Here is a 22,373-nt window from a genome sequence, read left to right as displayed (position 1 = left end):
GGTCCTTCCTGGGCTCTGGCAGCACCCAAAATCTTTAACCGCGACTCTTGCAGCTAGCAAGGCTTCTTTGTGGTCTTTCTGCATGGAAACAACTCTGCATCCTCCAGCACTTCATGGGACATCTTCTGACCAAAGGAGAAGTTCCTGGCTCCTTCCGTTGTTGCAAAATCTTCAGCTTCTTCCTCCCAGAGGCAGCCCTTTTGCACCTTAATCCGGGGTTTAGTGGGCTCCTGTAACTTTACTCCTACTTTTCAGGGTCTTGGGGTGGGGTATCTTGGACACCCATAGTGTTTTCTTACACCCCCAGCGACCCTATACACACTACACTAGGCCTGGGGTTCATTCGTGGTTCACATTCCACTTTTGGAGTATATGGTTTGTGTTGCCCGTAGGCCTATTGTCTCCTATTGCATTCTATTGTGTTCTACAGTGTTTGCACTACTTTTCTAACTGTTACTTACCTGATTTTGGTTTGTGTGTGTATATTTTGTGTATATTACTTACCTCCTAAGGGAGTACATCCTCTGAGATACTTTTGGCATATTGTCACTGAAATAAAGTACCTTTATTTTTAGTAACTCTGAGTATTGTGTTTTCTTATGATATAGTGCTATGTGATAAAAGTGGTATAGTAGGAGCTTTGCATGTCTCCTAGTTCAGCCTAAGCTGCTCTGCTATAGCTACCTCTATCAGCCTAAGCTGCTAGAACACCTCTAATCTACTAATAAGGGATAACTGGACCTGGCACAAGTTGTAAGTACCACAAGGTACCCACTATAAGCCGTGCCAGCCTCCTACAGAAGCAGTAATTAAGTTAAAACCATTACTTTGTACGGTGGCAGAACTTGAACTTTATTAGCTCTGCTTCCAAGATATCCTCCAAAGCCCAGGGGTGTTGAGGATACTATGGGAGAATTATGTCAAGTCATTTCTGACTGGCCTAGGGCTGAGCATCCTGAGACGTTATCAGTGCCCAGTCATGTAGGACTCTCAAGGCATGATCTTCGGAATGTGAGTGATCAAAACTGTATCAATCAACACACAGGCTGCTGACACTGCAGTTCCTAGAGGCAAGATTTGAGCCTAGTTTTGAGGCCTTTCTTGACTACATTAACCCTGAATCTGCAAGATTACTATGTATTAAGTTCAGATTGGGGACCTTGCCAATAGCCAAGTCCACTAGTACGTGGGGACCCTTAACATCTGAAAATCCTCCCAGTGCAGACAAATACTCAGTCTGTAAGGACACACGCAAAACAAAGGAGCATCTCCTCTTTTTCTGCCCTGCCTGTATTAGACAAAGAAAACTCTGAATAGTGCCACGTTGTAGATTTCTGGGCGTCCGGCAGTACAAGATAGCACTGGAGATTTGCAAATATAACACCAGAAACAGTGTAGTATTTCACGTCACCAAGTACTCACAATCTCTTTGGCACATAAGGAGAAAACGTGTCCTAGTACTGCAGAAATAGATGAGCAAGAGGCCAATAATGGAATAGTCTTGACCACCCAAGGTAATGATCTCTTTGTCTCTTTTACCACCATATAGTCTGTCAAATATGACATGTGGAAACTCTATTGCTGCACTTTGTATGACAAGCACTCTAGCCCTACTGCTGTATTGTCTGTTTTTCCCTCTGTTTAATTGATAGCACTAACTAAGATAACCAGAAGCAACCCTGATGCACTTTAATTGACCAGCACTTTAGCACTAGTACAGTGCTGAATTTTATGGAACTTAAACCATGAGTTCCTTTTTTTTTACTGACATCGGGATTTTTTTTATGTTGACTTTTGTTTATTGTCTCTGGTTCCTAATCTGCTCCATCTCACTTGAATATCTATGACATCTAAGAGCGTAGCAAATCCTGGCTATTACCATACAGATAAATCCCGGACCCGAGAACATGAATGAACGCCACCATTAGACATGGCGGACCACATTAGGGGCCAGATGTAGCAAAGAAACATTTTGCGACTTGCAAATAGCGAGTCATAGCAACTCGCTATTTGCAACTCGCAAAATGTTATGCAGTACGGTGTCTCAGACACCGACTGCGACTCGCTATGGGGTCGCAATGACCCACCTCATGAATATTCATGAGGTGGGTCGCAAATTGCGGCCCCATAGCGAGTCAAGGCACTCGCAAACATGGAGGCCTGCTGTAGTCAGCAGACCTCCGTGTTCGTGACTGCTTTAAATAAAGCAGTTTTTTTTTTTTTTAAGTGTAGCCCGTTTTCCTTAAAGGAAAACGAGCTGCACTTAAAAAAAAAAAAAGAAACCTTTAGTTTCGGGTTTTTTTCAGGGCAGGCAGTGGTCCCTTGGACCACTACCTGCCCTGAAAAAAATGTTTGGGGTCCATTCACAAACTGGAAGGGGTCCCATGGGGACCCCTTCCAATTTGCGAGTGGGTTACCATCCACTTGAAGTGGATGGTAACTGCGACGCGGTCCCAAATGGTATTGCATCCCACTCAGACTCGCAAATAGGAAGGGAACACCCCTTCCTATTTGCGAGTCGGAAATGCATATTGCGAGTCGGTCCCGACTCGCAATATGAATTTCTTAATAGCAAAGTGGCTTTTGCGCCTCGCAAACGGCGATTTTCGCTGTTTGCGAGGCGCAAACACTTTGCTACATCTGGCCCTAGAGGTTCTTGTCTATGGTTTGTATTGTTTGTCTTTCCTTCTTGACCCGCTATGTAAATAGAGAAACACCGCATGTAATATCTCTTTGTGGAACACTACTAAGAGCGATGCACTGTGTAGCCACGCACTTGTATTTTAACATTGTTTTTTCTGTGTAACTTTTATGGTCTGTGGCCTAATAAAGTATTTCTTGTCTTGTATGACAATAATGTTTATGCGTATTTGTTGTGTACCTTCTGTTGTGGTGGTTATGTGTTCTGATATTTTTTATTCAGCTCTGTTGTTTTAATAATTAAATGTAATATTGTTGTGGTGCACTGTGATTGTTGTGTTGGTGTTTTGTTGTTTTGTGACCTGTTATGTTTTGATCGTATTGTTATCTGGCTCTGTGTATATTATTGTGCTATGATCTGTGGCTTACTTTAGATGTGTCATCAAATGTTGCTACATTTCCATCCAAAAGCTGCACATGCCACTAAAGGCTGTCCTAAGCATCCATTTAGTACCATGTTGAGTGATAAAACAGCGCTGCTCCAGCTCTTCCACTAATTAAGACACCAGTCAGCCCAAAACTGTGGCAGAGATCATACCTTAAATTAGCATTTGCAAGGCCCACTTGACATGACACAATCCTAAGTATTGAAGTATTTCAACTTAACCAAGATTTGGATTCCTTCTAAATCCTTTAGGCTTGGGATTTTACTACATTCTACCAATAAACGTACCTGAAGTTCTGTCCATGACTAACAACTCACAAAGCTGCTAGCAAGTGGAAACCAAGAGTACCAAGTATGTGCCTTATTCTTGCACAAATCTACATTTACACAATTTAGGAATTATCACATCTTTTCCACTTTATGCTCTTACCCTGTACTGATCATGGTTTTTCGTGTTGAATACTGAAAATATTTTGTGAATTCCCTTATCGAGTACAACAATATACATGCATTTACTCTCACAATATCATATTTACTCGCAAGGTTAATTTCTTCCATGAATCAACCCCTTCCTGGACATCTTCACAAAGTTTGGAAGGTGTTCCCTCCCCCTACCATCTACCCCTTGACTGGAGTAAATTGCCGAACATTCCAGGATGAAAAGATATCAATTAATGATTTGTGAATACCCCTAAACGTGTAAGTTAGTGTGCACATGCAGCAATGTATTACTGATTTCTAAATGTGCTGTGCTTGTCATTAGCAGGGGTGGTTTATATTTATATATTGATTGACTCTATGTTATATGCATCTCTTTCTCATGCCATAGTTTGCTGTTATGTTCTGTTTATCTGATAATGAGTATTCAGTGTTTCGCACTCCAATAGTCACTCCGTGGCAGTGGAAATGTGGCACGGCTTCCTGGCTAACAGGCTTTCAAGAAAGATGCCACTTGTTCCCCCTCCTTTTGCCTTCATTCTTCCAAAGTGTGCCCAAACCTCTAGGACATTCCTGACCTGGAATGCCCACTCCTCGCACACAGAAGCAGATGTATTCACATGGAAGCCTGTGTGTCAGCGCAAAATCAAGTTTCTTTCAACTAGAAAGGTGTTTTTGCATGAATAAATCAGACCATATCTCATCTTTGATTTCATGTAAGATATGGTTGCAGATCTTATGAGAAAATCCATACCACCCTCTTTTCACCTGTAGAAGGTATTTGCTCCCACAATGGTCAATACTGCAAAGTCCACTATCACCCACTACTCCTCCACCACAAATTTAACTTGGTTCTTGACAATAAGATCTGAATCTAACTGTATGAGGTGGGATTATTCCTCTCGTGCTATGGTCTCAAAACAAAATCATCGATTTTTCCATATTTTCCTCATATTTTACAGGTGAGGCACTGCAGCTCACATACCACTGACCTGCAGTATCTCAACATATTAAATGTTCATGAAGGAAAATCTGTGGTTAAGATTGATCCTCTATGAAGTCATTTAGTTCTTGATTGGCATAATCCATGGTCAATAAAAGAAAGCTGAAGCCACAGCACAAAAATGGACTTTGGGAAGGCGAAGACGTAGACTCTTCCTTCAAACACAGTAATGAGCTAGGCTCCTTTTTCCAAAAACAAATCTCAGACATTTACTCAGCCTTCCCGACACAGTCACAAAGCCCCTGGGAAGGTTAGCGGGCAATGTATTGGGGACACAGTTAGCCTAGCAAGGATCCCTCTTCTCTCTCTAGAAACAGCATTAACATTATTGAGTATGCTTAAATCTGGATCCCCTTTATACCCTGCGCCTCCATCGATCTTAGTTCAAGGAGCGCCAACAATAGTCCCCATTTTGAACGATCTGTTGAATCTTTCATTGGTCAGCAGCTCCCTCCCTCCACAGTGGAAGCATGCAATCATAAAGCTGCTGCTCAAGAAACCCAACCTGAATCCATTGTACTAAACAACTATAGACCTATCTCAATGTTGCCAACCTTGGTTAAGATTCTTGAAGAAACATGTCAACCCTCTTGTTTCCACTTTTCTGGAAGATAACCACATTCTTCATCCTTCCCAGATGGGTTTCAGACCCTTTCATAGCACAGAGTCAGCCTTGATAGGAGTTACAGAAGAAATCAGGAAGCGATTAGACCAGGGAATGGTCTCTGCAATCGTGCTCCTTGATCTCAGTGCGGCCTTTGACACCGTAGACCATAGTATCCTACTCCGCAGAATGAGGGAAATTGGAGCAACAGAGCATGCCCTAAAGTGGTTCACAGAGTTCTTAGATGAAAGATCTTTCCAGGTACTCGACCGCTCTTTCTACTCAAGTAGTTTTAAGAGCCACTGGGGAGTACCACAGGGCTCATCCTTAAGTCCTACGCTATTTAACATTTATATGCTACCATTGGCAAGGATAGTGGAGCCATATGGCCTCTCACTGATATCTTACGCAGATGACACTCAGCTGGTAGTTTCCTTCTCCACCTTGCATGGCTCTTTTGATTCTCTGCTTTCTCCCTGCCTACAGGCAGTCTCCAATTGGATGGTGGAGTGTAAACTCAAGCTGAGTGGAGAAAAAACAGAGGTCATGATCATGGGTCATCACTCACACCCATACCAAGTGACACCTAATTTGCACTTGTTAGGAGATCCCCCATCGCCCAAGAGTCACATTAAGAGCCTGGGTGTATGGCTAGATCCATGGCTTACCACGGACCATCAGGCAAAGAAAATATCCTACACCTGTTTTGGGATATTTAGACTCCTTAGGAAAGTCTTTAAAGTACTCCCATTCATTGCAAAGAGACTTATTTTACAGGCACTAGTCATTTTACGTCTGGACTATGGGAAAGCCCTGTTTTTAGGGTCCCCAAATTATGTAAAAAAGAAATTGCAGGTGGTTCAGAATACGGCTGCTCGCCTTCTCTTCAACTTGCCCAGACATCATTCGGCCAAACCTGCCCTTTTAGCTTTACACTGGCTCCCACTGGAACAACGATTAAAGTTCAAGGCACTTTGTTGTATTCATAGAGCTCTTTATGCTAAGGGCCCTTCGTTCCTGCGTACTCTAGCTACTTTTCATAAGCCGATCAGACTTCTTAGGTCATCAGCAGCAGCATTAGCAGTGATTCCACCAATAAAAAAAGCTAAATGGGGCGGAAGATTGATGGCGTATCTCAGTGCCAAACTTTGGAACTTTCTGCCTATTTCTGTTCGGCAAACTAGCCACAAACTATCTCTTGGTCGGCTATTAAAAACATGGCATTACTAATATCTGTTCCCCTATGCTTAGTTGTTGGAGATTTCTATATAGCGCTGGAAGGCCTTAGGGTAGTTATGCGCTCTATAAATTTCCATAACATAACAGTTGTGAGCAGAGAGTGATGGAGGGAGGGTTTGTAACTGCATCAGAGCAATCTGAATGAAGCTGTCTTGTGTTTGACTCTTTTCTTCACAGATTTTGGAGGTGTGATCAACCTGATAACGGAGGTGGCAAAGGTGAAGAAGATTGTGCTACTCTAGGAATTGCACCGTGTGATGAGGTTTCAATCCTCCAAAACTGGAGTGATGAGAATTGTTGGGAGAATCACAGATACATCTGCAAAAAGAAGGCAATGGATATCCAAAATGAATTTGTACTATAGAAAGGAATACATTTAAATGCCACAAAGTACACAAACACACACGTTTGCGCACACACACACACACACACACACACCCCCAGCCCTCCCCAAAACACATGTGAATCTGTCTGCATTCAGACTTCTGCTGGTGCAACACTGTACTTATAGATGAAGTGCTTAATCCATAGTAAATGAACTGTTTTATTTAATAATAATGTTTGGGCAATATGATGAATCTACACAAACTTATGAATCAACTAAGTTAATCAACCTAAAGATAAAATGTAGTACAGGTTTGTCAAGGGATACATAAACAAATAATTTGGTGCTAATAGAAAAGATTACTTTTTTGATTCTAAGTTAAATTATAGCATTTTAGCTCTGCTGTTATCTTCACATTGTATATAGGCCCACTGGAATTATGTGACAGTGGAGGGCCAAATTATGTGGCAGGGATGACTAAATTATGCAACAAGGAAAGGCAAATTATGTTTTTTTTAATGTGCTACATTTTTTTTATAGCAGTACAACATTATTTTGTAATTTGTACACTTCTTCACTATGTCTCGGCATAGGATTTACTCCATTAGTACCAGTTTATCATCCAGATATAGCAATAAGCAACAGAAAGGTAACCAGTCAACTTTTCGAAGAGCCTTCCACTGAGCGGCAAAGCGTTTCACAAGTTTTTAATAACTTTTGATCCACTTAAACTAGAAACAATTTTTGTTTTAAAATCTGCAGATTATGCACAGATGATGGATAATTTGAAAAATTTAGCATATTTATACCCAAGCGTAAAATGCTGCAGCTGCAAAACCGCTTAATTCACCTGGTCCTCATTATATGTGTGGCCTTCAGCAGTCCTGGAGTAAGAGGGTTGCTAGCCTCACCAACAATTGTGATTTTTAGGGCTTTTTTTATTTTGAATTGTAACCATAAATTCTGCTATGAATTTGCATGAATATTTTTCTAACACTTTTTCTTTCAATTAAGTGAGGTGATTAAAGAACCATTGCGTCCCTTTAATAAAATGTTTACCTATGAAAATGTGTGCACATGTGTGTTTATGTACGTGTCTATGATTAAACACATGAAAGTATACATATATGTTACATTTATAGTAAAATTTGTATATTACAAATGTGATTATACTTCATCTAGCAGAAAAAGGTATTTTTTCAACCATGGAAATGATTATTGAAAACAGCAAATCAGTCCTGGACCATACGGTTTGGTTATCTGCAGTAAAAGGACTTGAATTGTGAAACGCCTGCCTGTAGAATGCAGTGATTTTAAAGTTGCTCTTTTCTGGTTAAAATGCATCACATAATACTGCCAGTAAATGTGGAACATATTGATGCATTATTTGTCTTTTATTCATGTATAACCTAGATGACTTTGCTGCACAATTTGGTCCTCCATTGACACATAGGGCCTGATTACAACTTTGGAGGAGGTGTAAATCCGTCCCAAATGTGACGGATATACCACCAGCCGTATTACGAGTTCCATAGGATATAATGGACTCGTAATACGGCTGGTGGTATATCCGTCACTTTTGGGACGGATTAACACCTCCTCCAAAGTTGTAATCAGGCCCATAATCCTAGTAGCCCTGACAATAGCAAAGTTCTGTGTGTAGTGTCATTAGGGTGTTGAAGCTATATTTCATGGGGGCATTTGACATATTTCTATATTGCGCCCTCACCATGCACTGCTAATTACCCCACAAATAACGGCACTCATGACATGTTTGATAACATCATTGATAATATCAATGTAATATGTGCAGTAAACTTTTTGATGAAAAAACTGAGCATGGCGGGGGTGCGAGTTATAGTTACCTCAGGGCACAAGTTATAGTCAGTTTAGGGCACGAGTTATAGTTACTTTAGATAACTCTAACTATACCAGGTGAATTTCTATGGTTTTGTAAGTTTAAAATGGGAGCCTAACTATAACATCCCTGTGGCTTTGGTTTTTAAGTGAATTTCTATGTTTTTTTAAAATTCTATTTCCTAACTATAACAGAGAGAGAGGGAGAGAGAGAGAAAACGCAGAGAGAGAGACGTAATTGAATAGCCATATACAATGGTTCGCTGTTGTTCCCATCAAGAGGTTCTGCAGAAATTATAACCCAAAATGCCCAAGGCTTGGTATGTGTAAAAGTTCCCAGAACTCTCAGATGGCAATTTATATTTAATGTCCATATTGAAGCAATCCGTATGAAACAGTGTTTTCCAAATGGGAACGTGTTTGTTGAAAACAGTACCCAAATATTGGGCTATACCTCTTTAGTAAAAAGAAGAGAAACAAATTTAGTTATAGAACAAATACACTGTTTTATTAAAATCATTGTGTCTGTGGACTCTTTCTCTGTAAAGTAAACACTGGTCAGTAAGCAATGGAATTAGAATGCTAGTTTTTGGAAAAGCTTTGGGATCCAGGAAACAAGTGTCCAAGTTTAGCACTCTGTTGATGAGTCTAGAGTTCAAGTCTTTTAGTTTCCATTGCCCAGTTCTCCAGTATCCAGCCCTGACTGTCTCTATGCTTGATACCATGGCCCAGATTTGGAAACATTTTATACTGTGTTTGCATCACAAAAGCGAGATCCTTCTGCTTTAAAATGTAATAGCTATGCACTGCAGGATTTCTCTTAAATGTGGTTAGCTCCTTGAGGCAGGATTTCACAGAGCCTGTTGATAAGCTCAGTCGGCAAGGAAGAGCAGCTCAGGGGGCTTTACTGCCCTGAATGCTGCTAAGGATAGTCTAGGGGGAAATAGAAAAGAGTGCTCATGGAAGAGAACAGAAAATACTCATAGAGAAAAGTGATAGTCATGGCACCAGTAGCACTTGTTACCACTGATTGATTTACACACATAAACATATGCAGGGGGGACAGGCATAACAACAATTCTATGAGGATGCTGAATGGTTATGGTACCTCGCTGCGATCTCACTCGCAATCACCAAGGCCCTAATTAAGGGTTGTACGAATCTCACAACATTTTTCAGTTTCCATGCAGTAAAATTGTGTACCAGGGAAGTATGTGAAAATCCCCAAATAATGGGGATTAACCATGCAGGGCTGATTTTTCAGACCGTAAAACCACTAGGAATCCTCTATTCCATGGAAATTATCCATTACCTTTCTCTCGGAGTGGGAGGTGAACTCCACTCTGCTCATGGAGTTTGCAGAGTTTTTCCCACTCCGCTCTGCATGGAGCACAGAGTTGAGTGGAGTTTTTTTCCTCGTTCGCACTCTCCACTGTTAAATTGGTGACCGTGAGCAAGGAAAATCTTACTCCGGACCACCTCCCGCTAAGATTTCTCAACGCAGGCAGTCACAGATGGTCACTACCACTTGCTTTGAGAAACCTTCCATTCACGTTGAGGAAGCTGCCGCTGGAGTAGAAAATCTATTCGAGCGACAGAAAAGAAGCAGTGCCCTCTTGCGTGTGGGACAAACACCTGGCACTAAAAATAAGCACGTATGGCGCAACCTGATGCACTCTGCCGCTTGCAAAACTCTGCGTAGCGAGGTGGCAGTGTTTGGTCACTTTCGCAGAGTTCCACCCGCTCAGTGTTTTTCAGATTGTAATATGCGCTTCACCTGTTTGTAACGCACCAGAGAGAGAAGCTGACATACTGAGGCTATCCACTTGCTCATAGGCTTTACAAAAAGGGGGACAAAAAACACGAAATTCCACGGTTTCAATACATGACAAACATGCAGGGCACTGCTTGCCTGCCTCCTATTCCTGAATTAATTCACTGGAAGAATTCCGGGGCATATTTATACTCCATTTGTGCCGGAAATGCGTCGTTTTTTTTTACGCAATTTCGACGCAAAACTAACTCCATATTTATACTTTGCCGTTAGACGCGTCTAGCGCCAAAGTCCATGGAGTTAGCGTCATTTTTTAGCGTGGACACCTACTTTGCGTTAATGAGATGCAAGGTAGGCGTTCACGTCTAAAAAATCGACTCCGAGGCATGTGCGTCGGATTTATACTCCCGGGCAAAAATCACGCCTGGGAGTGGGCGGGTCAAAAAAAACGACGTACGCCCGCTTTTGCGCCGTTTTTTAGCGCCTGCAAAAGGCAGGCGTTAAGGGACCTGTGGGCTCTGAAGGAGCCCAGAGGTGCCCTCCCATGCCCCCAGGGACCCCCCCTGTCACCCTTGCCCACCCCAGGAGGACACCCAAGGCTGGAGGGACCCATCCCAGGGACATTAAGGTAAGTTCAGGTAAGTATTTTTTTTATTTTTTTTTGTGGCATAGGGGGGCCTGATTTGTGCCCCCCTACATGCCACTATGCCCAATGACCATGCCCAGGGGACAGAAGTCCCCTGGGCATGGCCATTGGGCAAGGGGGCATGACTCCTGTCTTTGCTAAGACAGGAGTCATTTCTATGGGGGTTGGGAGTGAAAAAAAAATGGCGCAAATCGGGTTGAGGCGCAAAAATTGCCTCAACCTGACTTGCCCCATTTCTTGACGCCCAAGCCCCATATCCCCCTACGCCGGCGCTGCCTGGTGTACGTCGTTTTTTTTAACGCACACCAGACGGTGCCGGCGGCTAACGCCGGCTAACGTCATTCAATAAATACGGCGCCCGCATGGCGCTTCAGAATGGCGTTAGCCGGCGCTAATTTTTTTGACGCAAAACTGCGTTAGCGCAGTTTTGCGTCAAAAAGTATAAATATGGGCCTCCATATCTTAATCTTGGGAAAAGTGACATAGCCAAAGGAGGCTCTAGCTGGTCCAAGAATTTTTCAAAAGCTGAAATTAATTTCACATCCATGAACCGCCCTGTTAAAGTGCCATGTGCTGTTGAGAGTAACTAATTATTATAAATGCATGCCCAGTACCTATCATTCATTCAGGATGCTGTTCCCTGGCTGTCATTTTCCGGTTAATCCCTCACAACTTGCTAGATACAGCCAGGTTTTAATATGTTTGAACCAGGGTATTGTCAGTTGTTTATCTATCTCTTTAACTTCTGCCACTGCCTGTTTCACTAGGATTCGCAATTCGCCCGACCAGAGTTTTACCCAATATAACAGAGGTTTTAGGGCTGCTATGTTTTCAATATTCCTCAGCCCTAGAACAAGTCGCACTGGGGGAAGTGGGCCACTTCTGCGTAGGGCCAATATCAATATAAATGTGTTCTCTGTTAGCTCTAAGTGCACAGTTTTGTCATGACCCTATAATTCAGCCCCATACAGGGCCATGCTTAATCCCTTGGCATCATGGCATGATAGATCTCAAGCACTGGAGATATAGGATGGAAATAAGACTTGTTCAGTTTTCTCGTAGTTGCAGACTCAGCATGCTGTATGGACAATTGTGTAATTATTGGTAATTCTCCATCATAAAGTAACAGGGCATTACCAGAATTACTTTGATTACTCTGAAATTCCATCCAGGCCTAAAAATAAGGTAGAGGTAAAAGTGTTGTGGATAAAATGTATCTCAATGGAAAATAAAAAAACTGCAGTGGTTAGTTTTACCAATGTACATGTGAATTGTATACAGATATGCATTCCTCTTTACCATAATCCCTAAATGCTACTCCTTCCTAGCTCCAACCTTAGAATGTTTCCCCTTACACCATATTGCCATTTTAAAGGGAGTGTCCTTGAACCATCTCCTGTCCACGCTTCTTTTGCATTTTTTTCTTGCACCATGAATTACACGTTCCATTACACTGAGCATATGCCTCTTTGCTGATATCAAGGGCTGTGTAATCGAACTCCCCATCCTGCCTAGTACAGCGTGTCACCTCTACCAGATCGGACCTTTTTAGAGAGAAATAGTGGCCTTCTGCAGCCCCTCAACCTAACCAACATTAACCTAATTCCTTGCCCAAACCCTACACCTTAATCCAATCCCTACACTAACCTGACTTCAGTCGTAACCATAACCACGTCCCTTACTCTAAATCTAACCCTAACGTCTACACATAACCGAAATCTAACCAGAAAGATATTTTAATGCCACACTCAAGGCATCCATTTGTTTGCTGCTTTTTTCGATTTTTTGTAGTTTACTTGTTTTACCTCTTTTTGTTAATCTAAGCATTACTGTACTTCTTTTAATGTAAACCTTTGCTCCTGCAAAGACCTCTCTAGCAGCTCTACACCTGCAGCGAGTACAGTCGTACACAGTTGTGGTCAGTGCTTAATTTGTGCTTGTTGTTTCCGGTGCTGAGCACCGGCACTTATTTTTAAGGGCCGGCGCTTACTCTTCTGCCTTAAGCATTTGATTCGAGCAAAGCACACATTTGGAAAAGACGGAGGAAGACAAACACGAAAAAGCGTCACAAAGGGAGAAAGCAGAAAGCTGCAAGAGTGAGCTGAAGGGGCAGAGAGTGGCTTTAGATGGATTGAAGATGCCAGAGATGGCTTCATGATTACCTGCTTCAGTATTCCGTGCTCGCACATTTAATTGCAGCAGCCGCGTGTTAAAGAGGAGGGCTTTGGGCACCGGCACCTTTTTATTTACAAATTAAGCACTGGTTGTGGTTAAACCCTAACTGAAGTTGCACTTGGTGGTACACCCCTAGCACCACAGCAGGCAGTGCACGAGTGCAAACACTACATACCCCTTTCCTCCTGAAACACAGCGCTTTCAGGAAGTAAAAAGAATCTTGCTGGGGTTAAAAAAAAAAAGCCCTAAAACAAAGTAATACTTGTCTCTCCAAACGTGCAACACCTCTGTGTAAATCACCATCGAGCCACACTCGAGGAGGGGTCCCTGCTGCACGCGTGTACATTTTGCTGCCAGTGGTTACACAACAGCCAAGTGTGACAGAGATCAGCTGGTGAAGGATAATAGGAAATAACATGAAACTTTGCTCTTTCACAACAGCTTGTAGCATTCGCTGAATGATAAATGGGTTGGCCACATTTCTTCCTCGCTCTGAAATCACATTTCTCTGTGGGGAAGTGCCCCCACCTTTGCATAACTGAAATCCACCCCAGTGTGATCAGGACTTTACTTCCCCTTTCTAAAGCTGTTCACCGAGGTTCCTGCTGCTAGTGTGCGGCCCCCGCAGTGATGGAGCCCGGGGTCACGTATGCAGAGCTGAGGTTCCCTCAGACACCAGCGCCCCCCGCAAGGAAGGGACAGGCGGCTGTGGTCAGGACAACAGGTAGAGGGCACCGGGGCTGGGGCACCGCGAACAAGCGTTCACAGGGTCTCTGCAGGAGGACTTCTGGAGAGGGCTTGCCATACAACAGCTGTAGGGTCGCAGCTTTAGGATTTCTAGGGGGTCACTGTCGCAGAGTCCGCGTGGTGTCACTTACGCATGAATTCTATAGGGTCTCTGTGCCCTTGCTTACGTAGGGTGGCTATAACATGGCCGCTGTCTATGAGGTTACCATCAGTCAAATGTCTCGAGTTGCTTTTGCAGGATATTTGAATGATTAAAGCAAGGGACATTAGTAAGGTCACTACTGAAGCTCTTCTGAGAGATAATCCAGGTAGATCTTTCAAGGCGCTGCAACAGACCTTCTGTTTTGTCACTGCAACAGCCTCTTTCCTAGTTCTCATATTTGATGAAGGTTTGGAAGGAAAAGCCTTCTGGCCTCAATATTCTTCTGGGATATGGCTGAACACTTCAAGTTAAGCATATTCATGTCACGGCACTGACAGTGAGGCGCAGATGTGGTTCGCAGTGACTACAGCGGTCAGAGTTGTGACATGGGGAACCGGGCTCGATTCCTGACCTCGGTTCGACATTCAGTAATTTTGGCCAGATCACCTAATCTCCCTGTGCCTGGAATGAAAAAAGGTGTAATGTCTTGTTATCTGCTAAACTTCTCTAATAACCTCGGAGTTAGGTTTGAGCTACAAAAAAGATATCAATCTCTTAACATGTCTTTTCAATTATGTGTTTATTAAATAACACTGTAAAAAAGACAACCTTAGCAATATTGCTATATGTCAGAATCTATCTCCTCTGTACAGTGGCTCACCATGTGGGCTAAAACTATTAATGCATAGACATTAGTGTGCTGCTGCTCTATCAGATTGTGAGGATCTCACGCATATCCTTTAACCATCCTGTATCCAGGCACTATTTGTTTTATTAATAATGGAAACCCCAAATTTACATTTTCTTTGGAAGTAGTCACAACAACTGGCAATCCATTTCTCTTTATATTTTCTGCTGAGATTGGATTTAACGTTCAGGTCCTTGTCTGTTGGGTCATTGTGAGAGCAAAGTCTACATGTGTCATGTTTATGAAGGAGGAGGGACTGCTGACACATATTGTAGGATGCTGGCCCTTTATGGGGTTTGGAAATACAGTGTAAAGGGCTGAGGGGTTCCCCAGTGAGTGGACAGGGCTTGCTGTGCAAATCCAAAATGCTCTATTTAGGGGTACTATGGTCGTGCAGCCTTAGGCTTAACACAGAGGATTGCAAGACATCTAAAAAAATACACAAAAGTCAATAAATGAGACATATGACTCAAGAAGGAGATCCACACTAATTACTAAAAATAGCAAGTATTTTTATATATGTTTAGCCATCAGAAAAAAATCATTCAGGTAAGTACATTTTTAAATAGGAATTCTTTTCATTCTGAAAAGTGGACGCCGTATTTTCTGAGTTCTGCAATGCTATCCTAAGGTAGGATACACAAGTTCTGAAAACAGGCAGAGTACAGCGATTCAAAAGATCAATCTCAAGGAGTTAAGGTGAGCACTGATCAAGGTCAAAGGCAGCACCTGCAGTCACCCTTATTGGCATGGGGCAGCCGGGCAGAGTGCAAAACAGAGTTGAGTGCCCAAGGAGTTCCAATAGAGATTCTCACTGCGAAAAGAGGCTGCAGTCTCTGGCCAGGAGACCAGTGGGGCTGAACGAACAGCAGGGCTCAGGCATCATGATGCTCGGGCACAGGTAGGCACCTTGGGACCTCATCTTCATGGCTCAGGGGTGACGGTGCAGAGGTGTCTTCAGGTGCCGGGGTTTTCCTTAACAGAGGGGGAGGGGGCAATGGACTTGGACTCTGGAGGCTGGGTAATCTTGTTGGCACCGGTGATCCACTTCAACTCTGGTCAGAGACAGCAGGTGCAGTGGTGACTTCAGGTGTCGAGTTTTGGCCGTTCCAGAGGCTTTAGAGTTCCTTCTTTTGGAGTTTGCTGGAGAACAGGTCTGCAGTTCACCAGTGATCTTGAGTCTTTTTTGAAGGCAGGCAGTCGTCTGAGGTTTTTGGAGTCACAGCTGCAGGGCGAGTCAACTTTGGTGCAGATTTTCGATGAAGGATGCAGACAGGCTGGCGGGGCTGGAACCAGGTCAGCTGCTTCTTTTCTACTCTTCTGCAGCTCTTCAGTGTCCTTGCTCTTCATAGGTCATCAGGATTTGCTTCTCTGGTGCCAGGGTCTCCCCTGAATACTGAATTTAGGGGGTTAGGTGTGTATAGGGTAGTAGCCACTAAGCTACTGACCCTTGGGATCACCATGACCCCTATATGACCACTTCCTTTGGGACATGGGCATAACCCTGTTCCAGAATGCCTAGGTCTGCTATCACAAAGATGGCTACCTCTGAAATTTTGTGTCCACCTTGCAGTAGCCCACCTTAGGGGTGGTACTAGCCTGGAGTGGCGTGCCTACCTGACTAGCTAATTTTCCCACCTGTCCAGGTGCCAAGTGGGCTCTGGACAGAGGAGGGTGGCTTCCTCTCCTATGATGGGAGCCAGCTGTGCACTGAACATGCTTTTCTCTTGATTTAAATTTTAAACTGTCTTTATTTTGAAAACAGGTCTATAGATTCTTCTACTCATCTACCTGGGGGGACCAGATAGCCACTGATGTGCAGATGGACTATGACAAACTGGATCGAACCAAAACAGCGATTTAACTGAACAGAAATAATGTTTATTAGTGGGTTTAGATCTTAAAGTCCACGTCCAGGGGTCTCAGTTGTTCATAGCTTTGCAGTTGTGGTGGGCTGTGCATTACTCAAATGCTTTGTTACTCTGGCAGCAATAAACTCTTTCCAGAGGGCATGTTGTGCTTTGTACAAGTAGCCATATAATGATAATAACAACAACAAAAATATTCATGATAATAATAGAAACAAAAAAGGTTCCTGTGTGTGGTCTGTGGGAGTATTATACAAGTGTTTGTGATGTTTGCTAGGATTCTTTATAGGGCTTTTGGTGTTAGGTATGGAATTAGTCTCAGCTTTGGATATTTACACCATCTCTCATCATCTTAATCCCCTTCACTAGCTCACAATAGCTAAGTGAGTTGTCTTCAAATTCCTTTGCATTTACCACTCCTCCTTATATAGAGTAGGGTTACTCTATCTTCTTAATTCAGTCAGATCCCTCCTGCCCTGGAAATTCCAACCTGTTCCAAAGCCTTAACATCTCTTGAAATTGTGCTGGTGACTGCTCCATTTCTTACTTGCCAGCCAAACATAAGAACTCTCCTCTTATCGATCTTCGAGCTATTACCAACCATCTTCTCTGTAATCATGAGCTGTAAACCCTAATCCTTCATCCTTCCTCAAACAGTTGCATAGGCCCCTGGCTTTCCAGTTGATCTATGTTATCGCTTTGTTCTGCATCTTCCCTTGTGGTGGATGATGTTGAGTCTGCACCTAACCCTTCCGAGTAGGTGCAGTCAACCATCTGCAGAGGGGACTAGCGGGTAAGAGGGACTATTTGGCCTTGTGAACGTAATCCAAACCGCTGCAGGTGTGTGAGTTCCCTGCGGGAAGTGTTTGTTCATTTCTGATTCTGTGCCTCCTGATGTCCCTATTTAGTGGTGGATATATCTGCCTGGTCACGTGTTCCCACTCCCCCTATGTCTCCCTATTCCTGTGTGTGCCTGCCTCTGTGCCTTGAATGCTCAAGGTTTTGGAGTCACTCTGATTCCATGCGTCGCATTTGCCCCTATCCATCTTTACACCTACCGCTGTCCATCTCCTATCACCCTGTTTCATCTGACCCAAGCCTCACCATCACAGAGTTTCCAGCTCTCTGTAGCCCTATCCTGATCTTTCTCTTGCCACATCACATGATTCCTTTTCACCATTGGCTGTTGCCTTGAAATGTGCTCAGCGGTAGTCATCCCTGCTTGGGACAGCACATGGGATGGAGGAAATCTGGGAAGGCAAAGAGGTATAATTGGGGGAAGGGTCCCTGCCAAGGAAAATGGTTCACATTTAGAAATATGAAATAGGACCAAAAAGATATCAAAATATTTAAATTTTAGGAGACCTTTTATAATATCAAATCAATAACAGATTGAAAGATGGTAGAATAATATTTCCTGGTTGACTAATTTAGTTATTACACCCTAGACGTCCTGTCATGGTTCTATATAGTAGTCCCTCTATGGGGACCAGCTCGAACCAAGCATTGGGGGCAAACGGAGGCTTTATAAAAACATACTAAATAATTTCTAGCTATTGCATCAAGAATTTTCAATTCTGTTAAGGACAAGGAAGCTCCGAATATGCTTCTCTTTCCATGCTTTATTTTACTCAGTAGCCAATCAAAACAAAAGAAATTTAAACACTACATTTCCCATATCTTCAAGATAGTCACATGACCAACCATAGAGTGTCCTCTATAAAACCCTGCTGACATCACAAAACGCCTTCTTTTTTGCGGATAGGCACGAAAGACAAGTGCAGAAAAAACATGAGTCCATCAAGCTAATGAAACAGTCTTACGGAAAACTCCTTGGAGTTCCTCAACTTGTAACTGGTACCAAGGGCACAAAAACTTATTTTTGCAGTACGACCAGTAACTGTCCAATCCAGAACGGGACCTCGGGATCCCAGAAGAGACGATCCAACTCCATTCAGCATTGAAAGGAACGACATCCCATGAAAAACACACACTGTTGAAGAGCGGCCTCAAGACTGTTTCTGCTCAACACCTGGGAAGACAAAGAAAAGCCATAACAACTATTCTTTAAGCCCCAAACAAAAACTCAAGTGTAGGGCATAACAATATCTTTGCAATCAGAATAATCACATAAATACAATACTTATACCTTATGTAGGTCTTCACATATCTGTTGGGTGGGATAATCCTCACCTCCGTTTCTTTAATAGAATTGTAAATTCTTGATGCAATAGCTAAAAATGTTTTTATTATATGTCCGGACTGGAGGCTCCAATTATGCTTGTTTAAAGCTAAGCCACCACTATTGATGCTGCATCCACAACAGGTTTATAATAAAATGACTTAAAGGTATATTCAGACGACCAATCCGCCGCTTTCATGATGTCTTCCAGACGAGACCCTAGACTGAAAGATTTGGATGCCATAGCACCCCTAACAGAATGAGCTCCGAAGACGGAAGTATCAATTCCCTCTTCAGAAAGGAACCAACTCAGCCTTCTAGCCAAAGTGGCAGATTAAACTGGTTTAAAAGGCTTTTGCAATACAATAAGTAATTGCCCCTCGGCGTCTACACGGAATTCACTAGTAGCAGCCTCATAAGCTCCGGGGCATTGTACCACACATAATTTGTAATCCTGAGGAAAAGCCGAATAGGACACCGACCTAATGTTAGTCTTGGTCCTCCTAGAATCTGTAAAGCTGACACCCTCTTGTGAAAATTCACGACCTTTGAGGTCCAAGGCATGAACGTCCTAAACTCTTTTGCAAGAAATCAAACATAACAACATAGTTAATTTAGCCGATAACTGCTTGCACAATGAGTATTTGTTATCCGGCCAGGATTAAAAAAAAGTAGAACTATGTTCATGTCCCTTAAAGAAGAATACTTCACTTGAGGAGGTTTGCCCAAACGGATACCTCTCAATAACTTACACACCAATGGATCATCCCCAACAGGTTTACCGTTGACGGGAATATGACCCGCCGAAATAGCAGATCTATAATTGTTCACTGATCTGTAAGCCAATCCTGATTCAGCTAAAGACGACAAGAAGTTAATTATGGAACACACATCCGCTTGAGAGGGATCCAAACTCTTCTCGTTACATCAACAAACCCATCTCCTCTATGCCGAAGCATATCGTTTATGGGTATTATTGGACGAGGCCTGGTCAGTAAAGGTGGAAGATTGAGCAGAAATGCCTGGCAATTTCCATCTATCCCTGAAACCCTTCAGGCCACTAGTTTGAGCTGATTCGATGAGATCAGGGGATGTGGGTGGCCTGTTGGGTCCTGTAATAGATTCAGAAGATGAGGAATCAGGCCGAGAAAGTAGCATTACATTTCCAGAACCAAAGGAAAACATTGCTGAGCCATCCATAACGGTGTTACCAAGACTATATCGGCTTTCTGACGACTCGCCACAGAGAGAACTCTGGAAATCATACTGAATGGCGAGAATGCGTAACCCTTGTGGAGAGACCAATCCTGCAAGAACGCATCCGTCGCCAGAGCCTCCAGATCCGGGCACCAACTGAAGAAGGCTGGGATCTGATGATTGGTCCTGGAGGCAAACAGGTCCACTGAACAAGGACCCCAAATGCGATTGAGTTGTATGAAAACTTTCGGGTGCAACCTCCAATCACTAAGGTCTCGGAGATGTCGGGAATACCAATCCACAGAGTTTCTCGTGCCCAGAAGTACTCCGCAGTGACCGAAATTCGGCGCTGCAGACAATAATGCCACAAATCCTTGGCAATCTCTGCTAGCATGTGGGACTTCATGCCTCCCAGTCTGTTGACATATTGGACTGCTGAGGCGTTGCCCATCCTCAGCAGAATGCAACAGTCTGACCTGATCGGTGAGATGCTTCTGATTGCGAAGGAGACAGCTAACAACTCCAGACAATTGATGTGAAGTCGGAGCTCATTCTCCGTTCAATGACCTCCCATAGAGAGGGCCTGCACCTTGCGCCCCAACCCCATCTGCTGGCATCCAAATCCAGAATGACATCCGGAGCACTGCCAAAAATTGCCCTGCCATTCCAGACTTCCATGTGGTTTAACCACCAGTTCATTTCCAGCCTGGCCTCTGTCGATAGCTGCACCTAGTCTGAGTACAACAACCCCTTTCATATGTGTTGAATTTTGAGGAGTTGAAGGGCCCTGTAATGTAGGGGGCATGGGAATATCGCCTGAATAGACAAGGCCAGGAGACCCACAATCCGAGCTACGGATCTCAACAATATTATCTGGTCTCATAAGGCAGATCTCAATTCTCTCTTGATATTCTGTATCTTCTGAGAGGGAAGAACTAACTGGGGCAACACCGAATCGATCCGAAATCCCCAAAATTCCATCTTTTGGGAAGGGATCAGAGATGACTTCGGCTGATTGATGACAAACCCAGCTCCTGTAATAGCTGAATCATCCAAGACAGATGGAGAACCACAGTCTGGGGATCCTGGGCCATCTGGATTAAATCGTCGAGATACACAATTAACCTGACACTTCTGGCATGGAGGGCTCCTGCCACTGGTCTCATCAGCTTGGTGAAGCACCATGGGGCCGATGAAAGACCGAACGGAAGGACTTTGTATTCGTAAGATTGCCCCTACCAAAAGAATTGAAGAAAATGTCTGTGAGGAGCAAAGATGGGGACAGAGAGGTACGCATCCTTCAAATCCAGTTACACCATCCAGTCGCCCTCCTGTAGCAGGTCCCCCAGGAGATGAATACCCTCCATCTTGAAATGCCTGTAAACTATCAAGGAGTTGAAAGTCTTTAAGTTGAGGTCTAAACGGGAACCCGCCTCTTTTGCTGACCAGGAAAACGTTGCAGATAAAACCCCCCGGATGCGGCGATGATTGGCAAATGGCGTCTTTTCGAAGCAGGGAAAGAATTTCCTCTGCTTGAGCTCTTGATCTTCTAGGGAAAAATATATCTCCCGAGGGGGGGAAACCTGAATTGGAGGGCTGCAAAACTCTAATTAGTACCCCTGTACTGACTCCAGGACCCAGGCGTCTTGTGTAGTGATCACCTGGTTGTGCCTGAAGAATGTAATCCTTCCCCCCAATACCACGTCTGAATAAGGTATAATTCTCACCTGAATATCCTGTGTCCTGGGCACCTTTTTGGTAACCTCTTCCTCTGTGGAAACGCTGACGACCCCCTCTGGGTCTGGTGGGGTAGAAGGTCTGGTCTTGGTCCTGCCAGGAACGGCGAGACATGTTGAAGGCTTCACGCTGGGAGCCCTGATAAAATCCACGGCCTGACGAACGGGCTCTGTATCATCCGGCCCTTCCAAAACTGTATTGCGTAAAACCTTCTTTAAGGACAAATGTGCCTTGTCTAACGTATTGTACATGGCCTCAAACTTTGCTAGGTCCTTCACAAATGGGCCCCCAAACAATAGAAACTGTGCTATAGGGCCTGATTTGGAGGAAGCCAGATCATTCTCCGTTCGGTGGACATGGCCACGTTAGCATTACCCAACTGTCGTACTGCACATTGCGTTCAACCAATTAAAATGTCTGGATCAATCTGACCCCCAGACTCTTTTGCAATGAATCCCATTTCCAGTATCTTTGTGAGGGGTCCTGAAAGATCAAGTAGTTTATCTTGACAGGACTGGCATGCTCTGTGCAGTCCTTTTTGGGGTCTCTGGACCATTTTTTCATGAAATTGCCCATTGTTGCATCCGCCTCAGGTGTGTCTGCCACTTTACCCTCCAGGTCCAGCCTGGGGTATTCAGATTTCAGCCTTGCCCTGACCTCCTTATC

General features: G+C 43.6%; 2 protein-coding genes across 2 annotated transcripts in view; both read left to right on the top strand.

The window, feature by feature from the left end:
* The window catches only part of LOC138268164 (asialoglycoprotein receptor 2-like), a 57,115-nt gene extending 49,353 nt beyond the window's left edge, over window positions 1-7,762 (top strand). Inside the window, exon 7 of the mRNA XM_069217585.1 lies at window positions 6,547-7,762. Coding sequence (XP_069073686.1) covers window positions 6,547-6,733 — 187 coding nt within the window. The 3' untranslated portion in view covers window positions 6,734-7,762. The remainder of the gene's footprint in view (window positions 1-6,546) is intronic.
* Window positions 7,763-13,739: 5,977 nt separating this feature from the next.
* LOC138268075 (CD209 antigen-like protein B) overlaps window positions 13,740-22,373 on the top strand; it is a 30,062-nt gene continuing 21,428 nt past the window's right edge. The window contains exon 1 of the mRNA XM_069217435.1: window positions 13,740-13,870. Coding sequence (XP_069073536.1) covers window positions 13,777-13,870 — 94 coding nt within the window. The 5' untranslated portion in view covers window positions 13,740-13,776. The remainder of the gene's footprint in view (window positions 13,871-22,373) is intronic.

Source organism: Pleurodeles waltl, chromosome 12 (assembly GCF_031143425.1).
Source record: "Pleurodeles waltl isolate 20211129_DDA chromosome 12, aPleWal1.hap1.20221129, whole genome shotgun sequence".
NCBI classification, from domain to species: domain Eukaryota; kingdom Metazoa; phylum Chordata; class Amphibia; order Caudata; family Salamandridae; genus Pleurodeles; species Pleurodeles waltl.
The sequence above is the reverse complement of the archived record's forward strand: the minus strand, read 5'-3'. Positions and strand labels throughout refer to the sequence as shown.